The following is a 22,850-nucleotide window of genomic DNA, read 5'->3' on the forward strand; positions in this document are numbered from 1 at the left end:
AGCACACCCCACTCTCTCAGGGCTGCACAGGAGGGTGTTAGCACGCATGGAGGCGTCCTGCTCCCACCGTCTGTCCCAGATGGCCCAAGCAGAGATGCTCGGACCCCGCTAAGCCATAGGCTGTCTCCAGCCCCTGGCATCTCTTACCCACCAAGGCTATGCTGCTCTGATCTCAGTCCCATTTACATCTGTGACTTCCTAAAATGTCCCATGCCAATAAATTGCATGATGTAGTTACAAGGAAAACAGGAGGGGGTTTTGGCTGGGTTTATACCTGCTCCATCAGCCCTTTGATGCTGGGTGTGGGAATCCAAGGTCAGCCACAGCTCAGCATTTCCATGATCCATTCTCAGGGACATGGAGATTGTCATCAATCCCTCAAGCTTCAGCCTTACTCCTCATCCCTTTACAAGACCTCAGCTTGGAGCTATTCATGCCAGTTTGAACAAAAGAACAGGAGGCGAGTTTTCACAGGAAGAATTAGGACATGGCTTATTTAGCCTAGCAAACCACAGATAGGAGAGGAGACAGGGTGCTCTCTTCTTATGGCATTGGGAATAGCATTACTTGTAGTAAAACTGAAGTTGGCATGGAAACGAATGGCTATTCCAGAATATGGAGAAGTGACCAGCCTTAGAATTTCATGCCTTATTTCAGACTAGTTTGTATTTTCACATCATCTGTTCTGTTTCCTGCCAGGGGTCTGCCATCTCACTTTCACTTACAACCAGATACCTGCAAAAGTCTAGGAGGCCCTTTTTTAATTCTCAGCAAACCTTTCTTGCTTGCAGGGTCCATAGCTACATGCAGCCGAGTTGATGGCTAGCTAGGAGTTTCTAACCACACAAACACAAAATCAACTGAAAATGGGCATTTCTAAGGATAGTGTGGAAATGATTGGTACGAACTGACAGCCAGGGAAGACCAGACACCTCACACCAGCTGAAAACCTGCTCCGGGAGGTCTGGCTTCCCATTGCTGGGCAAGTGCTGCAAGATGGCAACTCCATTAGTCAGAGCGAGGGTGCTGGGTGGCAAACGGGAACAGCTGGGCTGCCTGCAGAGCAGGTTTCCCTCATCCTTAGAGCCCTATATTTTTCTGTACCACACCATGAAGAGGTACTTCTGCCCTCCTTCCTGTTCTGCAAACTCCATCTCTCGCTGCTCAGTTAATAGCACTGTGATCACTGAAAGGACTGCAGATCTGCTTGAACTGGAAGCCCCTAAAAGCACCCGAGTATTTTCCCCGCATCACCACCCAGCCATGCTAAACTTCATTCTTGGCATGCTATTGAAGCGTGGTTTGCAATGGACTGGGACTCCCCCGGTCCTGTGGAGAAATCATAGGAAGGTGTATTTTAGCATATTTTAGCAAAGCACAGTAAATTATTTTAAGACTGAAACCCATCACCACACAGACACCAGACTGGAGCAGAGAGCGAGTGACCGCCAACATGTTCAAACAAGGATTCTCCAGCAACTAGCATCTCTGTAAATCAGACCCTCATCTGCACTAGCTTCTAAAACTGGAAACTGTAATCTTATCCATTGACTATTTACATCAATAGTAGTGAAATATTTTGTCTTTGATTCATTTGTATTTACACACCAAATTAAAATTATCCATTTTTCCAAATAGCTTTGTAGGAATATCACTTACTTTGACAGTTCCATTCTTAAAATCCTACTTTTTAAAGCAACAAAGTCCATATATTCAGTATCTGAATGGAGATGTTTGCAAAATGCCTACACAACAGTTTTTTGCTGTTGTAATTGTTGTCTTTTCTGGTTATAGCAGTCAATGAAAATTAGCAGTAAATTTTTTAAGGAGTCCTAGCACAATTTGTGCTTACCAGGGAGATTTCTGTCTTCTGTTGAGAAAATAAGGTTGGAAGTAAAATAGGACCTGCAGTGGAGCATCTAAGAGAGTTTTGACACAAAATGGTTTGCGGACAATCCCTTGTTAGCTAGTACTTTAAACAGTTACGGAAAATATCTGTATTCAGATTTAGATTGTCACCCAGATGCCTGCCAGGAATTTCAAATGGGAAAACCCAGCATGCCTTTCCTGCAGACCTCGCTCACGTACAAACACTACCAGGTGTTTGCAGAAATCCTACCAAAAGTATTTTCTGTAATGTTATGCGCATTTGTAAAGGCAGAATAACTTGTTGACCACACCACAGGTGGACAGAGACTGTAAAAAATATATTGAATCATGAATAATTGAAGCCAGAACAAAATTATACACTAACGTGGGTTTTTTTGCTTGAGGACTATAATACTGACTTGTCATCGTTATTATTTCCATGACACTCAGAGGTTTCCCAGGCATTTCACCGAAGAGGATGATTTTTGCCTGAGTTCAAGAGACAACACAAGGCAAAGAGACCAGCACCAACAAGGAGGAAGCAGAAAGGATTCTGAAAGATTTGACCAGGCTCCTTGAAGCATTATCACAAAGACGAGTGGCCACAGCATACTGATTTTTGGGGTGCTCCCCAGAATGTCCACCCTGTAGGTTCTGCCTGCAGGGCTTCAACCCAAGGGCAGCCATCATGCAGCTGGAGATCAGGCATTGCAGTCTCTGAATCAGGAGCTACTTTATTATAGCTAGCAAATATTAGGTGGTTGTCTTCTGACTCTAGCCCATAAATCACAAAGAGGTGAACTCTGGCAAAACTGCTCTGTGAGCTGGGACAGGAAAATGGAGAAAAGCCTCTAAGTCTAAATCTGCAGGAAAGGTAATAATGAGCAGTTACTTTTCATTCATCGATAGTCCCTTAACATTTTATAAATATATGAAATAAACATGCCTTTTTATTAAATAAGGTTATTTTCAGCATTTAGGAAAAAATAAGTAACAGTCCTTCCAACTAAAAACCTCATCTATCTCACAGACAGCAAAAGCTCTTCTCTACCTATATTATTTTTTTAGTTTGGCTTCTATCAGCTTACCTTTCAGGATACAAAGAGACTACGGGGCTTCCTTCACACCATTATCTTCTTAAGAACAAGTTGCAAAGCAGAAGACAAGATTTCAAATGTGCTGGAGCAAGCAGGACACTTAAGCTAGAGGAGACAGGTCTGAAGGTTGGTTGGCCAAGGACCGTATCACCACCTGAGAGGCAGGCACTCACTGTCTTCCTGACTGAATTTGCCCTTTGCAGGCAGTTAAGCTCTAATCTGACAACCGCCCATCAGGCTCTAGTCGCAGGTGAGGGAGCTTCTGAAGGGACAAGAAAAAACACGTGCACCTGGAGGTGAAGAAGCACTGCTTGCATCAAGGCTGTGACTTCAGGCAAGCTAAACTGCATGTAATGGCCAGATGAAAATGACGTAAATTCTTAAAGGCAAGACTAAGCGTAACATTTCAACCTATCCTGGCTACTCACCATTCTTGACAAATGCTAGGTGTGTGCCTTGCCAAATCTTTACTTAAGCTTCATGTATTTTAAAAAGCCATGTCAGGGTGCAGTTCTGAAACTCTCTTGTCTTGGTTTGACCGATAATTTACTAAATAAGTGGTCAAAATCAAAAAGCTACAAGAGAAAAGTTAAATTAAAAAAAAAAAAAGCCAAAAACCAAAACAGCACAGCGGTTGCAGAGTCTGCAGTATTGTAAATACAATATGCATTTGGATTAAGAACAACTACCATCAGTGCGTTAGCCCTATAATCAGGTAAAGACAGCCATGCAGTAAGCAACCTGGTTCTGATGGTGGCCACAGCAGATGGCTAGTGAAAACCAAATGGCCAAGGCAGGCCTGGAGAACACCCTGTACAAAAGGTACCACCACCACTTCTGAAAGAAGTCAAAGGTGTAACGATCCAGTCTTTCATTTGCCCTGAGACTTCCCGGGCTTTACCACCCACAGGAGAGCAGTTTTGCAGCTGCTTCTCAGCTCCTGTTGTTTGCCGGCAGCTTCCAAATGCTGCTCTGCCTCTGAAGAATCTGACAAAAACGCCAGCAGGCGCACGATGCAGTATGTGGAGCAGCTGCTGCGGCATTCTGATGGTCACCATAATGTAAATAAAGGACTTAGATGCGTTGGAAAGAGCAAAGATTTCAGGTCAGCAACCTGACTTCCGAACTTCCAAAGGAGAAGTGGATGAGTTACATTACTAGGCGTTTCTTGGCTTGTAACTTTTGCTCTGTGTCACTCACATTGTTAAACACATCAGTGTGTCTTAGGGAACGCAATACACAACACCAACAGGCACTCACCTAGCATCAATTGTTTAATAAAGTCTTTTCTGTTTTTAAAAAAGTTTACAAGACAGATGTGTTCCACATGATAAACAACTAGCGGCTGATCTTTCCTTTTAATAACTTAATCCATGCAGAAAGACTGGACTGCCTAACTTGGTGTTACATAGCAGCTGAACAATATACCAAACTATACACAGATCTACACGCTGCCATGGAAACAGGTAGCACATGACACCATAGAATAAGAATCAAAATACAAGCCTGCTTGGATAATTTTCAGAATTCAAGTGTAAGTTTAAGGAAAAACCCTGATTTATCTTTGAAATGGAGCTTATGTACAGAGAGTGAATGTTCTGCTACAGTCTGCCTACAGTCACCCTTTATTCAGCAGTCATATGAAAGCACATACACAAAAATGTTACAAGTCCTTTTTACTACTGATACTACACATTAACAACTGGATCTGATAGCATTGCTTTGGTTGTTTCAATACAGAAAGATATAGGTTTGTAATGTCTTAGTTCTGTTTTCCCATTTCCCATTCTTTTCCAAAGTCATTCCAGAGTGGTGCTGAGGTGAATGTCCATGGGGTCTCTCTTCAAGAATCCAGTGTATCTTTTGTACGAGAAACTGTGGAAGCCAAGAAAACAGGAACATTACTATAAGCAGAGGAGAAATAGAGTATGATTTCTTCAAATCCCCTAAAGAAAAGTATCTTTACTTATTGTCACAGCATGAAAATTAATACTAGGTTCTCAGTATATCACATTTCAGAAATCTTCAGCTCCCTAGAATTTCAAATGCTACTGGAAAGGTCATGCTGGCCAAAATACTCTAGACGGCCTGCAAACTCCTGCTCTCTAAAATGTTCTTACTTCAACACACAACTCAGAAACAGTGAGGGAAACCTTGCATTCCTGTGGCATAGCAGCAAGGCCAGCAGTTGCTGAGAAATAGTACGCCCTCATTTTATTTTCTAAGAGCATGTTCTCCTTCCCAGTGTGCCTGCTCATCTCCAGTATTAAAACAGGGAGGTGCACCGAGTATAAAGCTGAAAGGAGCAGAACTCCTTTCCAGCTAGCTGTTGTACAATATGACAATCCAGTTTTGACTGCAACCCAATTAATGAACAGAAACATTTCACACCAGTCTTGAAGCTTCTCTCCATGAGGCCAGCGTAGAAAAGCCTGGGGACTTGAAAGTTTCTTTGATCCCTTTTCCAGGTCAATCCAAAACAAATTAGCATATTTCCAGAAATTTATTCAATGCCTTATGCAAATTCATTTATATTAGTACCACACAGATAATACAGGCTTCTGTAAAGCAGAAATCACCCCCAATGTCTGACCATCAGGGAAATTTATGGAAATTTTTTTTTAATTAAAAAAAGCTCCTTTCAGAGCAATGTGTGATATTGAATTGTATAAATCTCAAGCCAGACTGAGCTCTAGGGATGGGAAAACAATAGAAAGGTTAGGCCTTAACTTTGCAAAGCTGTTAATAATTAAACTGCATAGCCAGCTCAGGACTTCAGTGTGGAGATGAGGGAAATATTTTCTTGAGATTTCAGACGTGTTTGAAAGTTCAAAATCAGCAGTGTAGCTTTTTTGGGGGGTGGGGGGATGGAAGGCAATGAAAGCCATGTCTTGATGACTTAAAACTGACTGGAAGAGTATAACAAATACATATCTACACATGTAGATAATCCATGACAAAGGATTCCAGTCTGTATTCAGTCTGTTTCCACTCACTCATGTCCAGGCATATCCTACAGATCAAGTGCCTGAAGGGAGAGAAAATCCCAGTTCTCATACTGCATTCAAGCAGCAAGTCTGGCTCTCAATGCCTGGCCTAATGTTCTCATTAGACAGTGAAGGTTATTGAGTCACCCTGGGAAAGAACAAACTGAGGACGGAGGGGTTGGAACCATGATAGAAAGTTGCAGTTCTGGCCTGCATCCAGCTTCTGAAACGTTTTCCACTTCCCACTGCTGGGGTCTATGTGTTATTTGGGTATTACAAATGGTGGGGATGTTCCAGAGTCACCTGCCTTCCAGGTAAAGACAGAGAGAGAAACACAACCATGTATCTCCACTCTGAAGTGTACAAAGCAGGACTCCTGTGTTATAAGACCAAAACTTTAGATTTTGTGAGTCCACCTGGAAACAGACTCATAGATACACACCTCCAGCCAAACACAGAGCTGGGAAGAGGTTCTCACCCACTTCTACGTTCTGGTGTGCCCACTGCTGATAGAAGCGGAGGTTACCCACCAGCAAGATAATCTGAATTTCACCTTTCAGCACTTCTAACACAACACTCTGCATGTGCTGCTTCACTAAAGCACTCAGGGTTAGAGACTGCCAAGCAGGGGGACACAGCTTTACAGAGGAGTGCGAAAGCCAAACCTGAGGCCTGTTTCCAATGAGCTACGGCTCTCTTTCTGAAGACACGTCTCCTTCTGCTCCACTGCTTGCGCTGGGGTCATCCTTGTTACGGGGGGCATTTCTTTCTCTACTTGACTCAGAGGGCACCTTGGTTCTGGTCTTCTCTTTTCTTTGTTGCTGTTTTTCAAGTTTTGTCAGCTATTCACAAAATAAGGAGAGCAAGAAAACACTTCATGGAATAAAATAATTTCAGAAGACTATTTCTAAAAAATTTTAAACGTAAGCATTTGTATAAAACTTGTAAATCAGATTCACAACACCAATACATAGATCAACAAAACAGTAAAGAAGAAAAAAACCCGAGGCTTAGATTTTCATAAATTTGGAGAAGACAGTGAATTATCATCATATGCTAACATGATCACCCCGAGTACACAAGAGAAGTGCACATATTCAAAGGACTATCCTCTGCTTTCCAGGGCTCCTCCTCCACCCAACGCAATCTGCAAATGTGGAAAAGAATAAAACACAAGGCCCAAAAGGGGGAGCTGGTTTCCACCAAACTCCTCTTCTGTTTTGGGTTTTAAGAGGCAGTTTTGTAGTTTCCAAATAGCTGACAACAGATGTATCCCAAGTTCAGCCATCCAGCACACAAGAATAAATTTATTTTATTCTTTAACCAGAGAAAGAGATATATGAGCCTTAGCATCACCTATGATATAGATAAGCTTTTCAAATCAGCTTGGACAAAACCCTCGGCACTACACTTTGTGCACTTTATCCATTTGGATAATTTCTGTAATCTACTGATTTCTCTACTGCTTCCTCAATTTCCCCAAGATAAAGCATACTAGTCATAAATCATAATTTCATGGCCAGAAGATCTCTTCTAAGGTAAAATCTTCATATATTAAAATAAGACAGGTTACGTGTGATGATTATGAATTAGATGGGCTCATGGAAGATGCATACAAAGACGTAAACCTGAGCTCCAAGTCAGCAAGAGCTAAGAGTGCAGACCACAGAGCCTCAGCAGGATGTGCAGCATCCCCTTGCACCTTATCCCACATATACACCCCCTCCTTGAATACCTGCACACATGGACTTCAAGCCCAACACAGGATATTCTTAGCTGGCCATTTCAAAACTAAAAATAGTTTATTTTTACTATGTGAAATGGCAGAGTATGATGTATCTGTTTGCCTAGCATGATCCAGTCCTCAAGTCACGTGCATAGATGTAACAAATGTGTTGGGCATGATACAGGCAATACTTTAATTCACGTGTCTGACAACACGCACACTACCCTAATGCCAACAAGCCTATATACACAGCACATGAACGTTAAAAGTAGTTGAGAAAGTGGGTGCATCTGCAGGAAGGGAAACAAAATTCTGTGAGCCTTTAGTACACCATGCAGCCGCTCGCTCACTCCCCCCCACTCCTGTGGGATGGAGAAGAGAATCGGACGAGCAAAAGAACTTGTGGGTTGAAATAAGCACAGTTTAATGATTACAATAAAATGATAATGATAAATGATTATTATAATAATGACAATAATGTTAATATAATAAAAGGGAAAAGGAAGGGAAAGAAAAAAAAAGAAAAAAAAACCACGGAAACACGAACGATACAACCGCTCACCACCCGCTGACTGGCGCTGCCCGTCCCCAAGCCGCGATTGCTCCCCCCTCCCCTGGCCAGCCCCTCCCAGGTAACATACTGGGCATGACGTTACATGATATGGAATATCCCTTTGGTGAATCCCCTCCCCTCCCAGCTTCTTGTGCACCCAGCAGAGCATGGGAAGCTAGACATGTCCTTGACTAGTATAAGCCCTACCCAGCAACAGCCCAAACATCGGTGTGTTATCTCAACAGGTTTTTTTTCCATGCTAATTTCAAAGCACAGCACTATACCAGCTAGAGTGAAGAAAATTAACTCTATCCCAGCTAAAACCATGACAAGTATTAAAAGGATTCAAGTTCAATTAATGGTACTCCCGTAGTCTCTATGCAGTTGGGTTTTATTTTTGCAAACGGTATTGGTGTCATCCAGCTGCTAATGTCAGAATTGGAGTTTCAATGATCTTCATGGTACAACAATGTACTGGAAGAGGGAAGGCATGCTACATTAGCTGCAGGCTGCAGAGACCTCAAAGCACAGTTCCTCTCTTTCAAAATACAGATTTGTACACATTTGAATAACTACATGAGCAGTTAGAGCTTATTCATCAGTCCTCACTGGCCCTCAACCTAGCAGTCAGTAATCGCAAAACTACCCCTCAATACCAAGCCAAACCACAGTCAAACCTGCTGCAACAAACCTATAAACAGCTCTTGCAATCCGTACCCCTCTCTTTTACCACAGCATCGAGGCTCCTAGCAGTGACCCTTTTCCGACAACAATGGTGCTGAAAAAAACTTCCATTACGTTGTAGTTCTGTAACTTGTAACTCCATGAAACTTCATTGTTTCTGTAAACAATGTGATTACTGAGTGACATACCCCTCTTCTCTAACTAGTGTTTCTTATTACTTGAAAGAAGAAAAAGCCTAACACAGACACATGACACTGATAGTTTAAACTGAGTTACCTTTATCTTTGAGAGGGCTGTGAGCTAACCCAATAAAGCTAAGCCTGGCTTTTCAAAACATGAAAAACAGTAGTATATTAATGCTGTGAACCTTGTGTTATGCAATACAGAAGTCACACCCATAACGCATATTTGCTTATATATGATTTACATTTAGAGGCAGAAATGGCTCAATGAATGACAGCATGTCATCTTACCATTGCAAACATGCCTACACTCACTGTTTTCCAACATGGTCTTGGGGGAAAATAGCATGCCCACTAAAACTTTTGAAGTATATATAGTTATATGTAACTTTATAAATACATATATATGTGTACATATAGTCTGATGTACAAGGCGACCATATTCTCTGTAGAAATAGGAGTAGCATTCATACCCTAGAGTAAACAGTATGTAACAGATGGTTTCCAAAGTTATGACATGTATATTTATCACAAAGGACCTCATAAGTTATGTAGTTCTGTAACTAACTAGTTTGAGAACAATGTAGTGCAGAGGGCAAACGAACAGCAGATATGCAGAGATAAATCCAGTCCGTCCTCACATCTGACTCTGCAGCAGACCCAAAGCTCTACTCATAACTATTCAACTATATCTATTTTTCACAGGGCAACGTCTATAATAGATGGAGGAAAAAACAGGAAAGAAATAACCTTGGAATATTTAGAACGACTCCTAGGTTGGCATGATCTGACAGCAGTATTCACGCAGCTCAAAGAAAAATGACACAAAAAGTTCATTTAGATGACGGGAGAGGATAATTTGATAAGCTATATTTATCCATGATTCATATGAACAGGATTTATTTTTTTTAATTATAAAAAATTAAAGGTAAAGTTCATTTATGAACTTTTCATCCATCTAAAACTCAAATAATACTGAAATAGGTAAGGATTTGTATGTGCCTATGGACATAAACACACGCATGCATGGTCTCCAATCCGTCCATATGCCGTGATCAGTCTATGAACCAAAGTTCAGACACAAAGATTAAAATGCATTTCTTTGTACTCAAATACAGACTCATTGTTATTACACAGGCAACAAAAGAATTACACATCCCTCAGTTTTTTCATTTCTGGGCTTATAAGGTGCTCGAGTAATTCAAAAGGATGTGTTACAGGAGTACACTCCACCACAAAAGACTTGCCAGTGAGTTGAAAAAAGTTACAACAGTTAACTTCCCAGTATTACAGTGAATAAAACTTCAGACACACAAATCTGGTTCAATGAAACATGTCTTTAATGCTTTCCACGTAAGCACAGAGTGTGTTCCATATTCATCGTCTCATCTGCAGAAATATGAGCTGGCCTTCTGTGGAGGTGGTGCACCTGTACAGGAAGTGTCTAACTCAGCTTTACATCTATAAACCAAAATTAATTCTTTTCTGAGATGCCTTGGAAGGCTCCTAAGGGTTCAAAGTGTGGGCATCTTGCAGCGGAAGCAGCACTGTCTTGTGGCAGAAGTACTGTGTGTGCCTCAGCTGTAATGCTGGGCTGCTCAGCAGCGCGTAGCGGTTACATTTGCACAAGCACTGAAATATTCACATTTCTAACACAAGACTGGACATCCTGCACGTTGAGCTATGACGTGCATATAGGCAAAAAATCATACACAGGATTAGAATGAGTGCCCCTCAATCTGTTAAGACAGTCTTAACTATAGACGTAACAGGAGTAACCAAGCCTGAAAACTCATGTGGAAAATCATGTAGACCTATAGATGTCAATCCTTTTATCTGAAGCCACAGTACCCTGAAATCACTTTCTGTAACAACTTTGGCCAGAACCAAAAACCACAAACCAAGCTGCGGTTCAGAAGTCCTTTATGGTCCCTTGCCAGCAGTCAAAATCTGTGCTTTGGGGATCAATGCCTGGTCTGACCCAACTGCTGGATTTCTGAAGCATGAAAGAAGTCAGAAAAGTCTAGAAACATGTTAGGTGTTAAGACCATCTCCCTCCTGACCACACATAAAAATGCAAGAGTCCTCAGTCCACAGAAGGCAACTTTTCTCCCATTGTAATTCAGATATTTTACATTGCTGAGACATCACCAATGAACTATCATCTCAAACTATGTGGACATTGCTTCGTTCCCAACAGATTGACCAACATCTAGAGTAATAGTTTTGAAAAAGGTCAAAATTTACATTCGGGTTGATAGCTTCTTAGACAAATTCTAGCCTGATACAATTTAAGAGTACACCACAGACAGGAAATTCTAAAAGTTGAATATTTACAGTGGAAAGCTAGACTGCACTGTGAAAGGTTTCACCAAGGCAGAAATGTCTGCCATTATGTCAGCTGTACTACTACATCACATCACTTTTGCAATCAATTTGCTGTAGCAAAAATATGCAAACAAACTGGCACACCAAGTCTCCCACTTGAAACTGCTATAGTTCTCCAGGTTGTTTGTTTTGCTGAAGTTAATTTCCGAGATTCAGAAATACGTTGGTGTCAGCCTTCCCTGAAGCTCTACCTTCTTGAATACAAACATACCCTTTGTTTTCCCTTTTCTCTGTGATCAGTGCTTACACAGAGGTTGATTGCTGCTCTAGAGACAGCTTTACCTTTTGTGATAGCCATGAATAACACCAGGAAGAGTGAATGACAAGAGAATTATTTTGTCTGCCAGAAAATCCGTGGCAGTATTCATGTTTCTGGAACCTCAAACCACAAGAAGATGTACAAATGTATGTTTTAAATTTCAGTAGTGGTGTGCCAAGCTGCTACAATATCAAACATTAGGAAAAAAAAATCACAACAACTTTAAGAGACAGGTTACTTTTCAGGAAGAAACCAATCCCTCAAACTGCCGTAGGGCGTTATATATCTAGCAGTTTAATACTAATGCCACTAAGCAAGTGATAGCACTGAGATGAAATGATTATCAGAGGTCTACTGCAGAAATAAATCAATGCAAATGTCATGAGAGAAGGGTAGTCTTCATAATCTGCTAAGGAGGTGGCAGATCACCTGACTTTTTCCTTTTCCTTTCCACATATCTATACCTTAGATTTACAATCAAAGTGTTATTAAGAGCTTTTTTCTTTCTGAGAAGATGACACAAACCTTTTGGACAATGAGCAGCTCATGCAAGGAATTATATACTTCATTTTGTTCCTAGAAGAAACATGAGCAGCACACATTGAAGTTACACTATATAGGCCAAAGCCTGAGGCAAGAAAAGTGCTACCAGCCCTTCATCAGTTAGCCTGGTCTACCTCGCTGCTCAGGGTCTTGGAAAAATTCCCTAGCCAAGCAGTTTATCAGCTGCATGGCCGCCCCACTCATTTTCCTCAACTGCTCTTTACCATCAGCAATATAGATAACCAGTTGAGCTCCCTTTGGTTCATTTTCCTCACCAAAACTTCCAGTATAAGAAAATGAACTCACAGGTTTTGGATTTGTTTCTTCAAAGTAAGCTCAAAAACAGCACAACTAGAAGAAGAGAAACATCAAAGCTGGCAACACAGCATCTACAAAAAAATGTCAGCTGACAGTGCCAAGGAGAGGACTGTAAATTATTTCTCATAACGGTGCATATGTTCACATGGAAAGGAAGAAACTCTAGGTGGCAAAAAACAAATTCAAAGACAACAGGAAAAATCCATTTGCTGCAGATGGAGGCCCTCACTGTACAGTTATTTACCATCATAAAATACTTGACACCAGCTGCATCAGGACTGTGCTACTGATCACACAACTGCAAGAGAATCCCCATCCCTCTCTAAAATGAAAATGCAAGCTGAAGCGACACCATACTTGGGGCACTGAAAACATCTTCAGCTACGTTATATTAAAATGTTCTAACTGAAAAGTGATAGAAAAGTTAAAGTACTAGATTTGGGATTTTTCCACATTTAGCAGAGAAATCACTTTTGGTTATACAGTTATAAGAAGTTTTTAAAGGCCTAAATAACAGAATATTTATGTGGAATTAGTTTAACAGTTTTTTTATAGTCAAGATCCTCCTGCCATTTAAAAATATAAGTTACTTAAATGTCAGTCTTTAGAAGTTCCTCTCTCATTCAAAACACTGACATTTCCAAGGGGCATTACATTATTATTTACTCCTACTATCGACGAAATATGTGCATGCAGCTTTACAGTACTGATACAGGCAGGTTCAGTAAGAAAGATCTGCTCCAATGCTTTCATTCTTCTCATCCTTCCCACTATAGTGTCCAGTTCCAAAATACAGTTTAAAATGCAATGTAGTTTATTTCCTTCTGGACATTAATGGAACAAACAGGCCCACAGGGATCAGCTCAGCATCTAATTAGAATATATGCATTGAACACTGAAAATGCTATGCCACTTCCCCTAGCAGAAGAAATAAAAATGCACAGAATATTTCCATTCTGAATTCCATAATTATCCATAATGCTTTCAAAGTTCAAGGGACTTTTTTTGAGTTGTCACCATGTCACCTCCCCAGGCACACTCTAAAACCTCCTCTTGCTCCACTTCTGTCTGGCTACTTCTACCAGCTAAAAATTCCTGTGAAAAAATACAAAGTACCTCTTTCTAACCTTCCGCAAAGCAGGATATAAGCGTACAAAGCATTCTGGGCATAGCTAACCTAATCTGAGCAACAATCACAACAAGCTTCATCAAGACAGCACAGAAATTTGCTGCACTCTTAGCACTGACCTCTGCAATTATCCAATTGGATGCACGTAAATTCAAAAGGAATTATCAAAATTGCTTCACTGGTTAAAGCTGGAAAGTACAATGCTTGTGATTTTACTAGAACACTAGGAAAAATCCTTTTGCTTCCTGCACCACAGCCAAGAGTGAAGAGCAATACTGGACCTACCCTCACTCTCAAAGGCTATGTAGGAAATGTAATCCCTATTATTGAATTCAGAACAGGATCACTGCATGCATACATTGACTGTCTCCAATTTTATGCATTTTTGTTCTCATGTTTCTTACCCAGTTTATAATCTGTGGCTTTATGTTGCCTTTCAAGCAAAATTTCTTGTACATCAGACTTACCAAAAGGGTGCTTTAAGAGTTCATTTAAATGCCAGCTATTTTTTCTTTTTCTATTATTCCATTCACATGTCCAAATACCAAAATAATCACAAGTCACAGAAAAGGCCCTAACTAACTACTGTTGGTGTAAGAGTCTTCTGATTTACTTCCTACTTTCAATTAATTTGCTTACTATTAAATCAAATGACAACAGAATGGAACAGTACCCAACAAACTGAACTGTAGTAGCTTCCCTGTTCGGGTTTCACGAACAGCTGGGACATTCTTTTTTTTATATATATATATGCATATATGTTTTTTATATATACACACTCACATATATATTTGTTGTATGAGAAGGACTTTTTTTTAATTAATTTTTTTATTAATTCTGTATGTGATTTATTTATACCCCTCTAGTACAAGGAATATTGATTAATTAATCCAAATGCATTTTTACTTATTACATTGCTAAGGAATTATAAAGATCAGACTACCACTTACAACCACAGAAAACCACTCAAAAAAAAAAAAAGAGGTATTTCACAGTCACATCCAATGACAGCAATTATTTGTCTGATCTCTTTCCATTAACATCACACTAAACACTGCAGGACGGTTTATTTACCTCTTCTTGCTAAAGCAGAAAGCAAAAAGATAAAAACCACACCACCTCTAACCCTTAGTTCCCATGCTACAAGCAAATCAACAGATGGTACGATGCAACAGGCAGGAAAGGGAGAAGAGAATGACAAATTTAAATTAGTTCCTCCTCATCCCACGTCTTCTATGATGGGTAGTAGATGATGGCACACGTGTCGAATAATATCAGGAAAGGATGCTTAAGAGTGCCAGAAACAGGAGTGCTTCCAACAGTGTGTGTTAAGGTCCTGATATGAGCCGGAAAAGAACTCAGTAACAGTTAAAACAGCTGCCAGTTTTCAAGTAAATGGGATTTTTTGAAATGTGGCATAGATTAAATTCTTTGTTCATCCAAAGCACACACGGCTATATTGCTTTATTGGTGTCTGTGCCACTGTAAGAGCTCATCCATTTCTGTGACAAAAAAGAATCCCCCACATCAGGACTTGCAACGAGCTGGAACTGAGGGTGGCTCATGAAATGTGTGTGGACAACACCTTGCAGAAGGAAGGTAAGCAAACTTACATTACTGTTATTCTCGTATAAGGACTGTCCAGAACCCACTCAGCACAGAAAACGACTCTACCTGTCCTCCTTTTCATAGGGTCCAGACACAGACTCAGTAAGAAGATACCTGGTGTAACCTTACCTTCGGATAAATGACAGTGCTCTAAGCACATCCTGCACAAGAAGCCTCATCTTCGCTGATGAAGAATGAGGTTAGAGGAAAGGAAGGCAATCAGCAGGCAAGACTGAAGCAGAATCATTCACATTAAACAGGGAATTCATGCCAGACAAAGTCTGAAAACCAGCATACTTCCCAGTCTTTAGCCCATGTTATGGCCACCAGAAGATGTTGTCAGATGGGAGAAGCAGGCAACTGTGAGGGCAAAACTCTTAAACAAGCCAATGTTGCCCAGGAAAGAGGTGGTAACTTGCAAAATCCAGCGTGCCCTGGTGATTGCTCTTGGGTTATTTTACACCCATGTGTGTAACACCAGGGGTAAAAGCTCTCTCAGTGCTCTCCATTTCAGTCAGAAACTGCACTGTGCCTCCTTCAGTGATCCACCTACCCTTACACTAATGATTCCCACTAGACTGCTTGAGCAAAAAAGACTGGTCACCAGCTTTGCCCTAGAGACCAAGACACCATGGGGCTCCATCTCATTGTCACAGGCAGCAGAACAAAATGCTGCCATCCATCCTGCCACTAATGCCCTCAGCTGCAGGCTACAATAAACGCTGCTATAGAAGGGATACGGCCACCTGCACCTGAGACAGAGCCATGCAAGAGCATGGAGAATTTGTAGAGTAAATGTTGCTTGGTGGCATGGAGGGAACATGTCTCTTCCTATTTCACAAAGAGGTGGAGTGGCAAAAGTATAGAGTCAATTCTGCCACAAGTACCACAACTAAACCTCAGCCTTAGCAAGTCTATGCCATAAACATGGCACCTGGAAACAGTGGGCTGTAACTCCCTTGAGGGCTGATGAACAGTCCAAAGGGACATCTAAGCACTGTTTCTCTGCTATGCAGTTCTCTGAAGATTCTATTTCCCAGACAAATCAGGCAGCAGCTCAATTCCTCCAAGTATGGATGTGAGTGCTTACCTCTACAATCATTCCTCACTCCAAGGATAGAGCTGCTGCTGCTAATTATGCACAATTTGGGCTGAGAACTCTTTGTGCTAAAGCTGTGATGGTACAGAAAGAAAGAACAGGACCAGATGCAATTCTTCCAGGGGCTAAAACATCCCCAAATGATACAGAACAGAATTTGGAGGAAAATCAAAACCGACTCCAAACCAAGATACCTTAGCTATTTAAGGCAACAAGAAATGCTTCTTTAGGCTTTCCCACACTTTTTTCCCAGTAGGCTCCAAATGCCTTTAGTATGATATTTTGAGATATGCAGGATTCCCAGGAGATGTGTAATTCCCACCAATTACAGCCACCAGTTGCACTGCAGTTATCACAGAACCTATAAGCAGTCTTCAAAAGGGCAGGTACAAACGTACATGGCTGGCTGAAAAACACAAATGTATTTTTAATTCAGAAGAGTGATGGTCAGATGGAAACTCAGTGACAGACCTGATCAGCAAAGTGATTTTATCTTGCTGGTCAACTGGTCAGGTAATTTGGTAGGATCACTGTAGATGGGACAAACTGCAGCTAGAAAGACAGAACAGAACAGAATAGTTCTAGTTGGAAAGGACCTACAAAAATTATCTAGTCCAACCGCTTGACCACTTCAGGGCTGACCAAGAGTTAAAGCCTATTATCAAGGGCATTGTCCAAATACCCCTTAAACACTGACAGGCCTGGGGCACCGATCACCCCTCTAGGAAGCCTGTTCCAGTGTCTGACCACCCTCTTGGTAAAGAAATGTCTCCTTATGTCAAGTCTGAACTTCCCCTGACCCAGCTTTGAACCATTCCCCCACATTCTTTCACTGGATCCCAGGGAGAAGAGCTCAGCACCTCCCTCTCCACTTCCCCTCCTCAGGAAGCTGTAGAGAGCCATGAGGTCGCCCCTCAGCCTCCTTTTCTCCAAACTAGACAAGCCCAAAGTCCTTAGCCACTCCTCACAGAACATTCCTTCCAGCCCTTTCACCAGCTTTTGTTGCCCTCCTCTGGACACATTCAAGTACCTTCACATCATTCTGAAATTGCGGGGCCCAGAACTGCACACGGTACTCAAGGTGAGGCCACATCAATGCTAAATACAGTAGGATAATAAGCTCTTTTGATGGCTGGTTATGCTGTGTGTGATGCACCCCAGGATGTGGTTTGCCCTCTTGCCAAGGCACGCTGCTGACTCACATTAAGCCTGCTGCCAGGCAGCACCCACAAATCCCTTTCTGTAGGGCTGCTCTCCAGCCACTCCTCTCCCAGTCTATACTTGTGTCCAGCGTTAGTTCATCCCAGGTGCAGAATCCAGATTTGTTCATGTTAAATTTCACACCATTGACGATTGCCCAGTGCTCCAATTTATCCAGATCCCTCTGCAAGGCCTCTTATCCCTCGAGAGAATCAACAGCACCTCCCAGTTTGGCATCATCAGCAAACTTGCTAATGGTGCATTCAACCCCTGCACCCAGACCGTTGAAAAATACATTGAACAGAACTGACCCTAGAATTGAACCCCGAGGAACGCTGCTGGTGACTGGTCCCCAGCCCAATTCACTACAACTTCCTTAACTCTGGTCTTCAGCCAGTCCTTCACCCAGTGCACCATCAGCTTACTCATCCCATAGTTGGACAACTTGTCCAGAAGGATGCTGTGAGGGACAGTTTCAAAAGCCTTACTAAAATCCAGAAAAACTAGATCCACTGCTTTCCCTTCATCCACTAGGCAGGTGACCTTATTGTAGTAGGATATCAAATGAGTTAGACAGGACTTTCCCTTCATGAACCCATGTTGACTGTGTCTGATGACTCCTTTGTCCTTTAAATGCCTTTCAGCAGCACCTAGAATAATCTTCTCCGTAATTATTCCAGGTACTGAGGTTAGATTAACAGGTCTGTAGTTTCCTGGTTCTTCCCTCGTGCCCTTCTTATAAGCTGCAATAACAATTTTAACAAAGTGAAGTGTTACACAAATAGGGTTAGTGTGGCCTTGCTGAAGCAAAGCTGGTAATAACAATCCCTCCCCCTTCTCTTTCAGTCTCGAAAAGTTGGTCACTGTTGTGTTTAAAGGATAAGAAAACCTCACCACTGCATTTGGTTTTCAGCTCAGGACTTAAATTTGCTGTTCTCTTGCTTCTGACCAAGAGACAGCTCTCCAGTTCCATCCAGCCACCTCCATGCAAAAGCCCCTATATGTCAAGAAACTTAACTAAACAAAAGAGAGGGGTCCAGACACATTAAAAGCATAGTTAATGAGTCATGATTAAACACAAGCTTTAATGATGAGGAAGAATAAACTGTAAAAAAGCTGTTTTGCATTACACATGCATGACTTTTACCAGGACAGCAGGCAGCTATCAAAAGGTCAGGGAACTGAAGAAAACAATGCAATTATTTAACTTTTCAGAGGCTGCACTGGACGAACAAGGTCCTCATGCCTAAGGAAAGCTACACTCCTTCATAACAAGAATGCTACAAATCTGCAGAGGCGGCACAGCCTATACATCCACCCTTTCCAGACAGACCTTCTGGCTCACTTACCTGTTTAGGGTCAACAGTGGCAGCCGGGGACTCCAATTCTATTGTTACAGGACCATCATTCTGGATGTGTACCTGCATGTAGGCACCGAATTTCCCATCTGTGAAGGGAACAGACAAGAAGTGCTAAGGGCTCTTGGAAGGATAACATACCAAAATCTTTACCAAATGTACTACTAAAAAGAAAAAAAAAATACATAAAAAGACAGCCAACTAACAAACTGCAGAAAGCTACTAAGAAAAAAAACAGTCCATGTGCACCCAGCTATGTGGTCTGACATTCAGAGATGATAAATATGCAGCTAAGTACAGAAATGTCCACAAAACAAACCAAGTCTACAGATTACCAAGGTGATCACTGTTCAGGATAGGCAGGATAGTTCTCACAAGCAGGAGATGAAATTTTAAAGGATGTAACAGCTAAACCTAGGGAACCAGTCCAGCTAACCAGTTGATGTTTTGAATAAATCTTATATACAAGCAAAAGATAAAAAGACCTGAAGACTACTCTGAAGCGTTTGACATTAAATACTCTGGAGCAGAGGACATTAGTGTGCAACTCAGTCCCAATCTTCTACAGCAACTTCTACATTCCTGTTTGCAACTTAGTTGTTCTTTGACAGAGTTTGGCAAAAAGGGCAGGAAAAAAAAGACAGTCTCTATTCCTTCAACCCTGCCTACTTCACAGGACTACACTTCTGAAACCACAAATGTCTATGTCATTGTCATCAATGGCATTTATTAGCACACCAGCTGAGGCACAGACCACATTCGTGGTAAGCATTTGAGAAGTTTCCATCACAACAGACCCCTGATATTTTTATGCTGTATAGTCTACAAAAGCCACCCCTTTGTATGCTGTCTTCTCCTCACAAATCATTTTTCTTTGTGGAAACTCCCTTACTCCATTTTTTCCAGTCCAGATTTCTACTCCTCAAACTCACCCTGGGCTGAGCCTACTTGACTGCTCACTCCCACATATTCTCTTCTCCTGTCCTGTACACCGGAGTAGCCTTTCTAGACCTTCCTGTAGGGAGAGCAGCAAGAATAGATGCTACCATACCAATACAAATGCATGGAAGAGAAAAAGCTGTACTGCAGCAGCTATCCCAAGACTGGAACAGTCCCAATTACTGGGAAGGCAGGCCTGGAGCCTGCTCAGCAACACCACCAAAACCGCTTCCAGTACCACTTCAGACAGTGAGCAAGAACTTGTTGAAAGCCATAGTGGAGCAACCACCCACTGGGAATATTTACATGAGACTTTGTATAGCTACACAGCAGCTTTCCATGGCAACGTGTCATGTCCCTGACTGAACAGAGGTCAAACCAAGCTGTCCTGATTCTTCACAAACGTGTTAATGGGGACAAATAGCTCTGCAAGAGTTTTCAGTCTTTCTCTGTTGCACCCTGTAAGTCAGACAGAAGTCAGGGATTTGGTTAAAAGAAAAAGGAAAAAGAAAAGGCATGTTCAGGCCCGTCCCAACACATATGGGCCATATCACAACAGATCTACTGGCCAAGTGCTCTTCCAAAAGCTGTATGCCATAAGCCACCCCATGAGCTAGAGATAAAAGCTCTGGCAAAGCCAAAAACAACAGCACTGCACAGAAGTCTGCTGGAAATGGCCCAGCGTTCCCAAGGAACAGGTTCCTGGACTAATCACTGAAAAGTCACTGCAACTGGAACACCAATGTTAAGGGGGCAAGATCATAATTCGAGGAAGCATTTCTATGAAAAGTAACGTGATTTACTGAACAGAAAGTTCCAAAATTTTACCAGCCATGCTCCTCAGATGTTTTCTGCCCTACAGAGGACACATGCCCAGTGTCCTAGCTCTCCATCTCTAGAGGCTCCTTTGATCAAATCAACCTTCTTCAATGTTTCATGTGGGCTGAGAAATGTTACGGGTGCTGAATCTAGAAACCTGAAACAGGCATGGCTGCCACAGCTGCACACCTCAAGGTCCAAACAGTAGCAAGGCTGAGCATGTATTCCCAGTAGGCACACACACATAAACACATGTATGCTACACACACACACATATATGTACACACACAGAGCCAGCTGCGCCAATACCAACACAGATACACTCAGCACTCCCACAAACACAAACAGGACCTACAGCCTCACCTTGACCCTCTCACTGGCTGATCAGGATGAAGATCCATTAGTGGGAAATATGCACATATGTACCATGTGAACGTCTCCAGCAGTCTGCCCAGTAGCTGCCCATGTTACTTGGCCTCCCCAGATGCGGGCACCTGGGAATACAAGTCCCTGAGACCCCCCCACACACATGCACAAACACACACACCTCCCCCCAGCTCTCTGGCAGTTTGCTGGCTACCACCATGTCTTACCCTTAGAGACACATGCACACACAGAGGTCTCATCTATAGAGACCCCAGTCTCTCCAGCAGCTGGCCAGGACTCCTCTAGTCCCTCCAGAAGCCAGTTCCTCCTGTGGTCTCACCCCCAGAGACACACACCCAGACTCAGCTCTGGCCACCGCAGCTCCTCGCCAGCTCATCCTGCTGTGTATTTGCACACTCACACTCACTCACAGACACAAGCCTTGGGCCCATGGTCTCGCTCCAGTTGCTGCACTCAGACCCCCATTCACACACATGCACACAAAACAGTGGGTCCCTCACCCAGGAAAACAGTCAGAAATGGACTTTAGTAAGAAGACATGGCCGACTGTGCTGATCAGGGCACGACCACGAGCATACTGACCAGTCATTGCTTGCATGTGGCTGGCCCTTTTTATACCCATATCCCTTTATTTTCTCATGCTGGTTCCTGCTGAAATCACCTAGATCCACCCCTTCCCCTGCCTCTGCTTCCTCACCTAAACATCCCAGAAGTCTTGTGCAACCCTGAAATGCTCTCCTCCTGCATGTGTCCTGTATCTCCAGGGAGTGACCCCCCTCTTCAGCCTGTAAGGCACTCCTAGACCCACTCCCATTGACTCCCCAGGATGGACATCACACCTGGACCATGGGACTGAGGGTCCTCCAGGACAGCCCTGGGAGGGGCCCGGACAGCATTCGTGATCCTTTGAGTCCAGAATTTGGGTACCCCTGCCTGCCTCTGTGCTCCGTCCGTGTGCAGACCAGTTTGCATCAAATAACCTAAGAGGAACTCCTACAGCAGGAGTGAAAACATCATCTCATCCGACAACTCCGCTGTATGGTCAGTACCCTCTGGCGGGAGGGGGCAACTGAGGCTGTGGTAGCATCAAAGAATGGCACATCACAAGTTACTGGCACATCAACAGTCATTGCTTTAAAAAGGCACAGCTGACTTAATTGGGTAAATCAGTTAAATAGAGATACCATGAAGCTTCGGTATTTCAGGAAAGCACCAGTGTGTTCTGAATGACAGCTAATGGTGCACAAGAAAAAAAGAAGAGCTTTACTAAATAATAACAGAAAATAACAGAAAATTTACAGAGGTATTACAAAGCAAGTGAAAAAAAAATCAGTAAGATCTGTTCTCATTTTATAAATTTGCAGGAGCCTGGAACATGGAAAGGGACCCCGTGAGAAAACACATCAGCAATCAAAGAAATAGCGATTATAATTTTCCAGCACAATTGTCAAACCCTTTGCCACCCATGATAGATGAGAACCTGCAGTGAAAACCCAGGTAGTTTTTCCCTAAACATGCAGCTTATGGTTTCACTGGTGAACCATGCAGGCACACATTTTCAGAGATGCCTATAAATGACTCTCAGCTGAGAAATAAGAGCTTGAAGAATGCTTGCTCTTGGTTAGCTGTACCCGAACACCTGAGGTCTAGCTATCATGTGTAAGAGTCTCTTAGAGGACAAATACCGACTACAGCACAGGAATCT

General features: G+C 42.3%; 1 protein-coding gene across 1 annotated transcript in view; it reads right to left on the reverse strand.

The window, feature by feature from the left end:
* Positions 1–4,227: 4,227 nt before the first annotated feature.
* DTD1 (D-aminoacyl-tRNA deacylase 1) overlaps positions 4,228–22,850 on the reverse strand; it is a 30,097-nt gene continuing 11,474 nt past the window's right edge. Inside the window, exons 4-6 of the mRNA XM_064446482.1 lie at positions 18,992–19,089; positions 6,619–6,795; positions 4,228–4,841 (exon numbers count right to left, since the gene is read on the reverse strand). Of these exons, the coding sequence (XP_064302552.1) occupies positions 6,640–6,795; positions 18,992–19,089 (254 nt within the window). The 3' untranslated portion in view covers positions 4,228–4,841; positions 6,619–6,639. The remainder of the gene's footprint in view (positions 4,842–6,618; positions 6,796–18,991; positions 19,090–22,850) is intronic.

Source organism: Phalacrocorax carbo, chromosome 3, assembly GCF_963921805.1.
Source record: "Phalacrocorax carbo chromosome 3, bPhaCar2.1, whole genome shotgun sequence".
NCBI classification, from domain to species: Eukaryota; Metazoa; Chordata; class Aves; order Suliformes; family Phalacrocoracidae; genus Phalacrocorax; species Phalacrocorax carbo.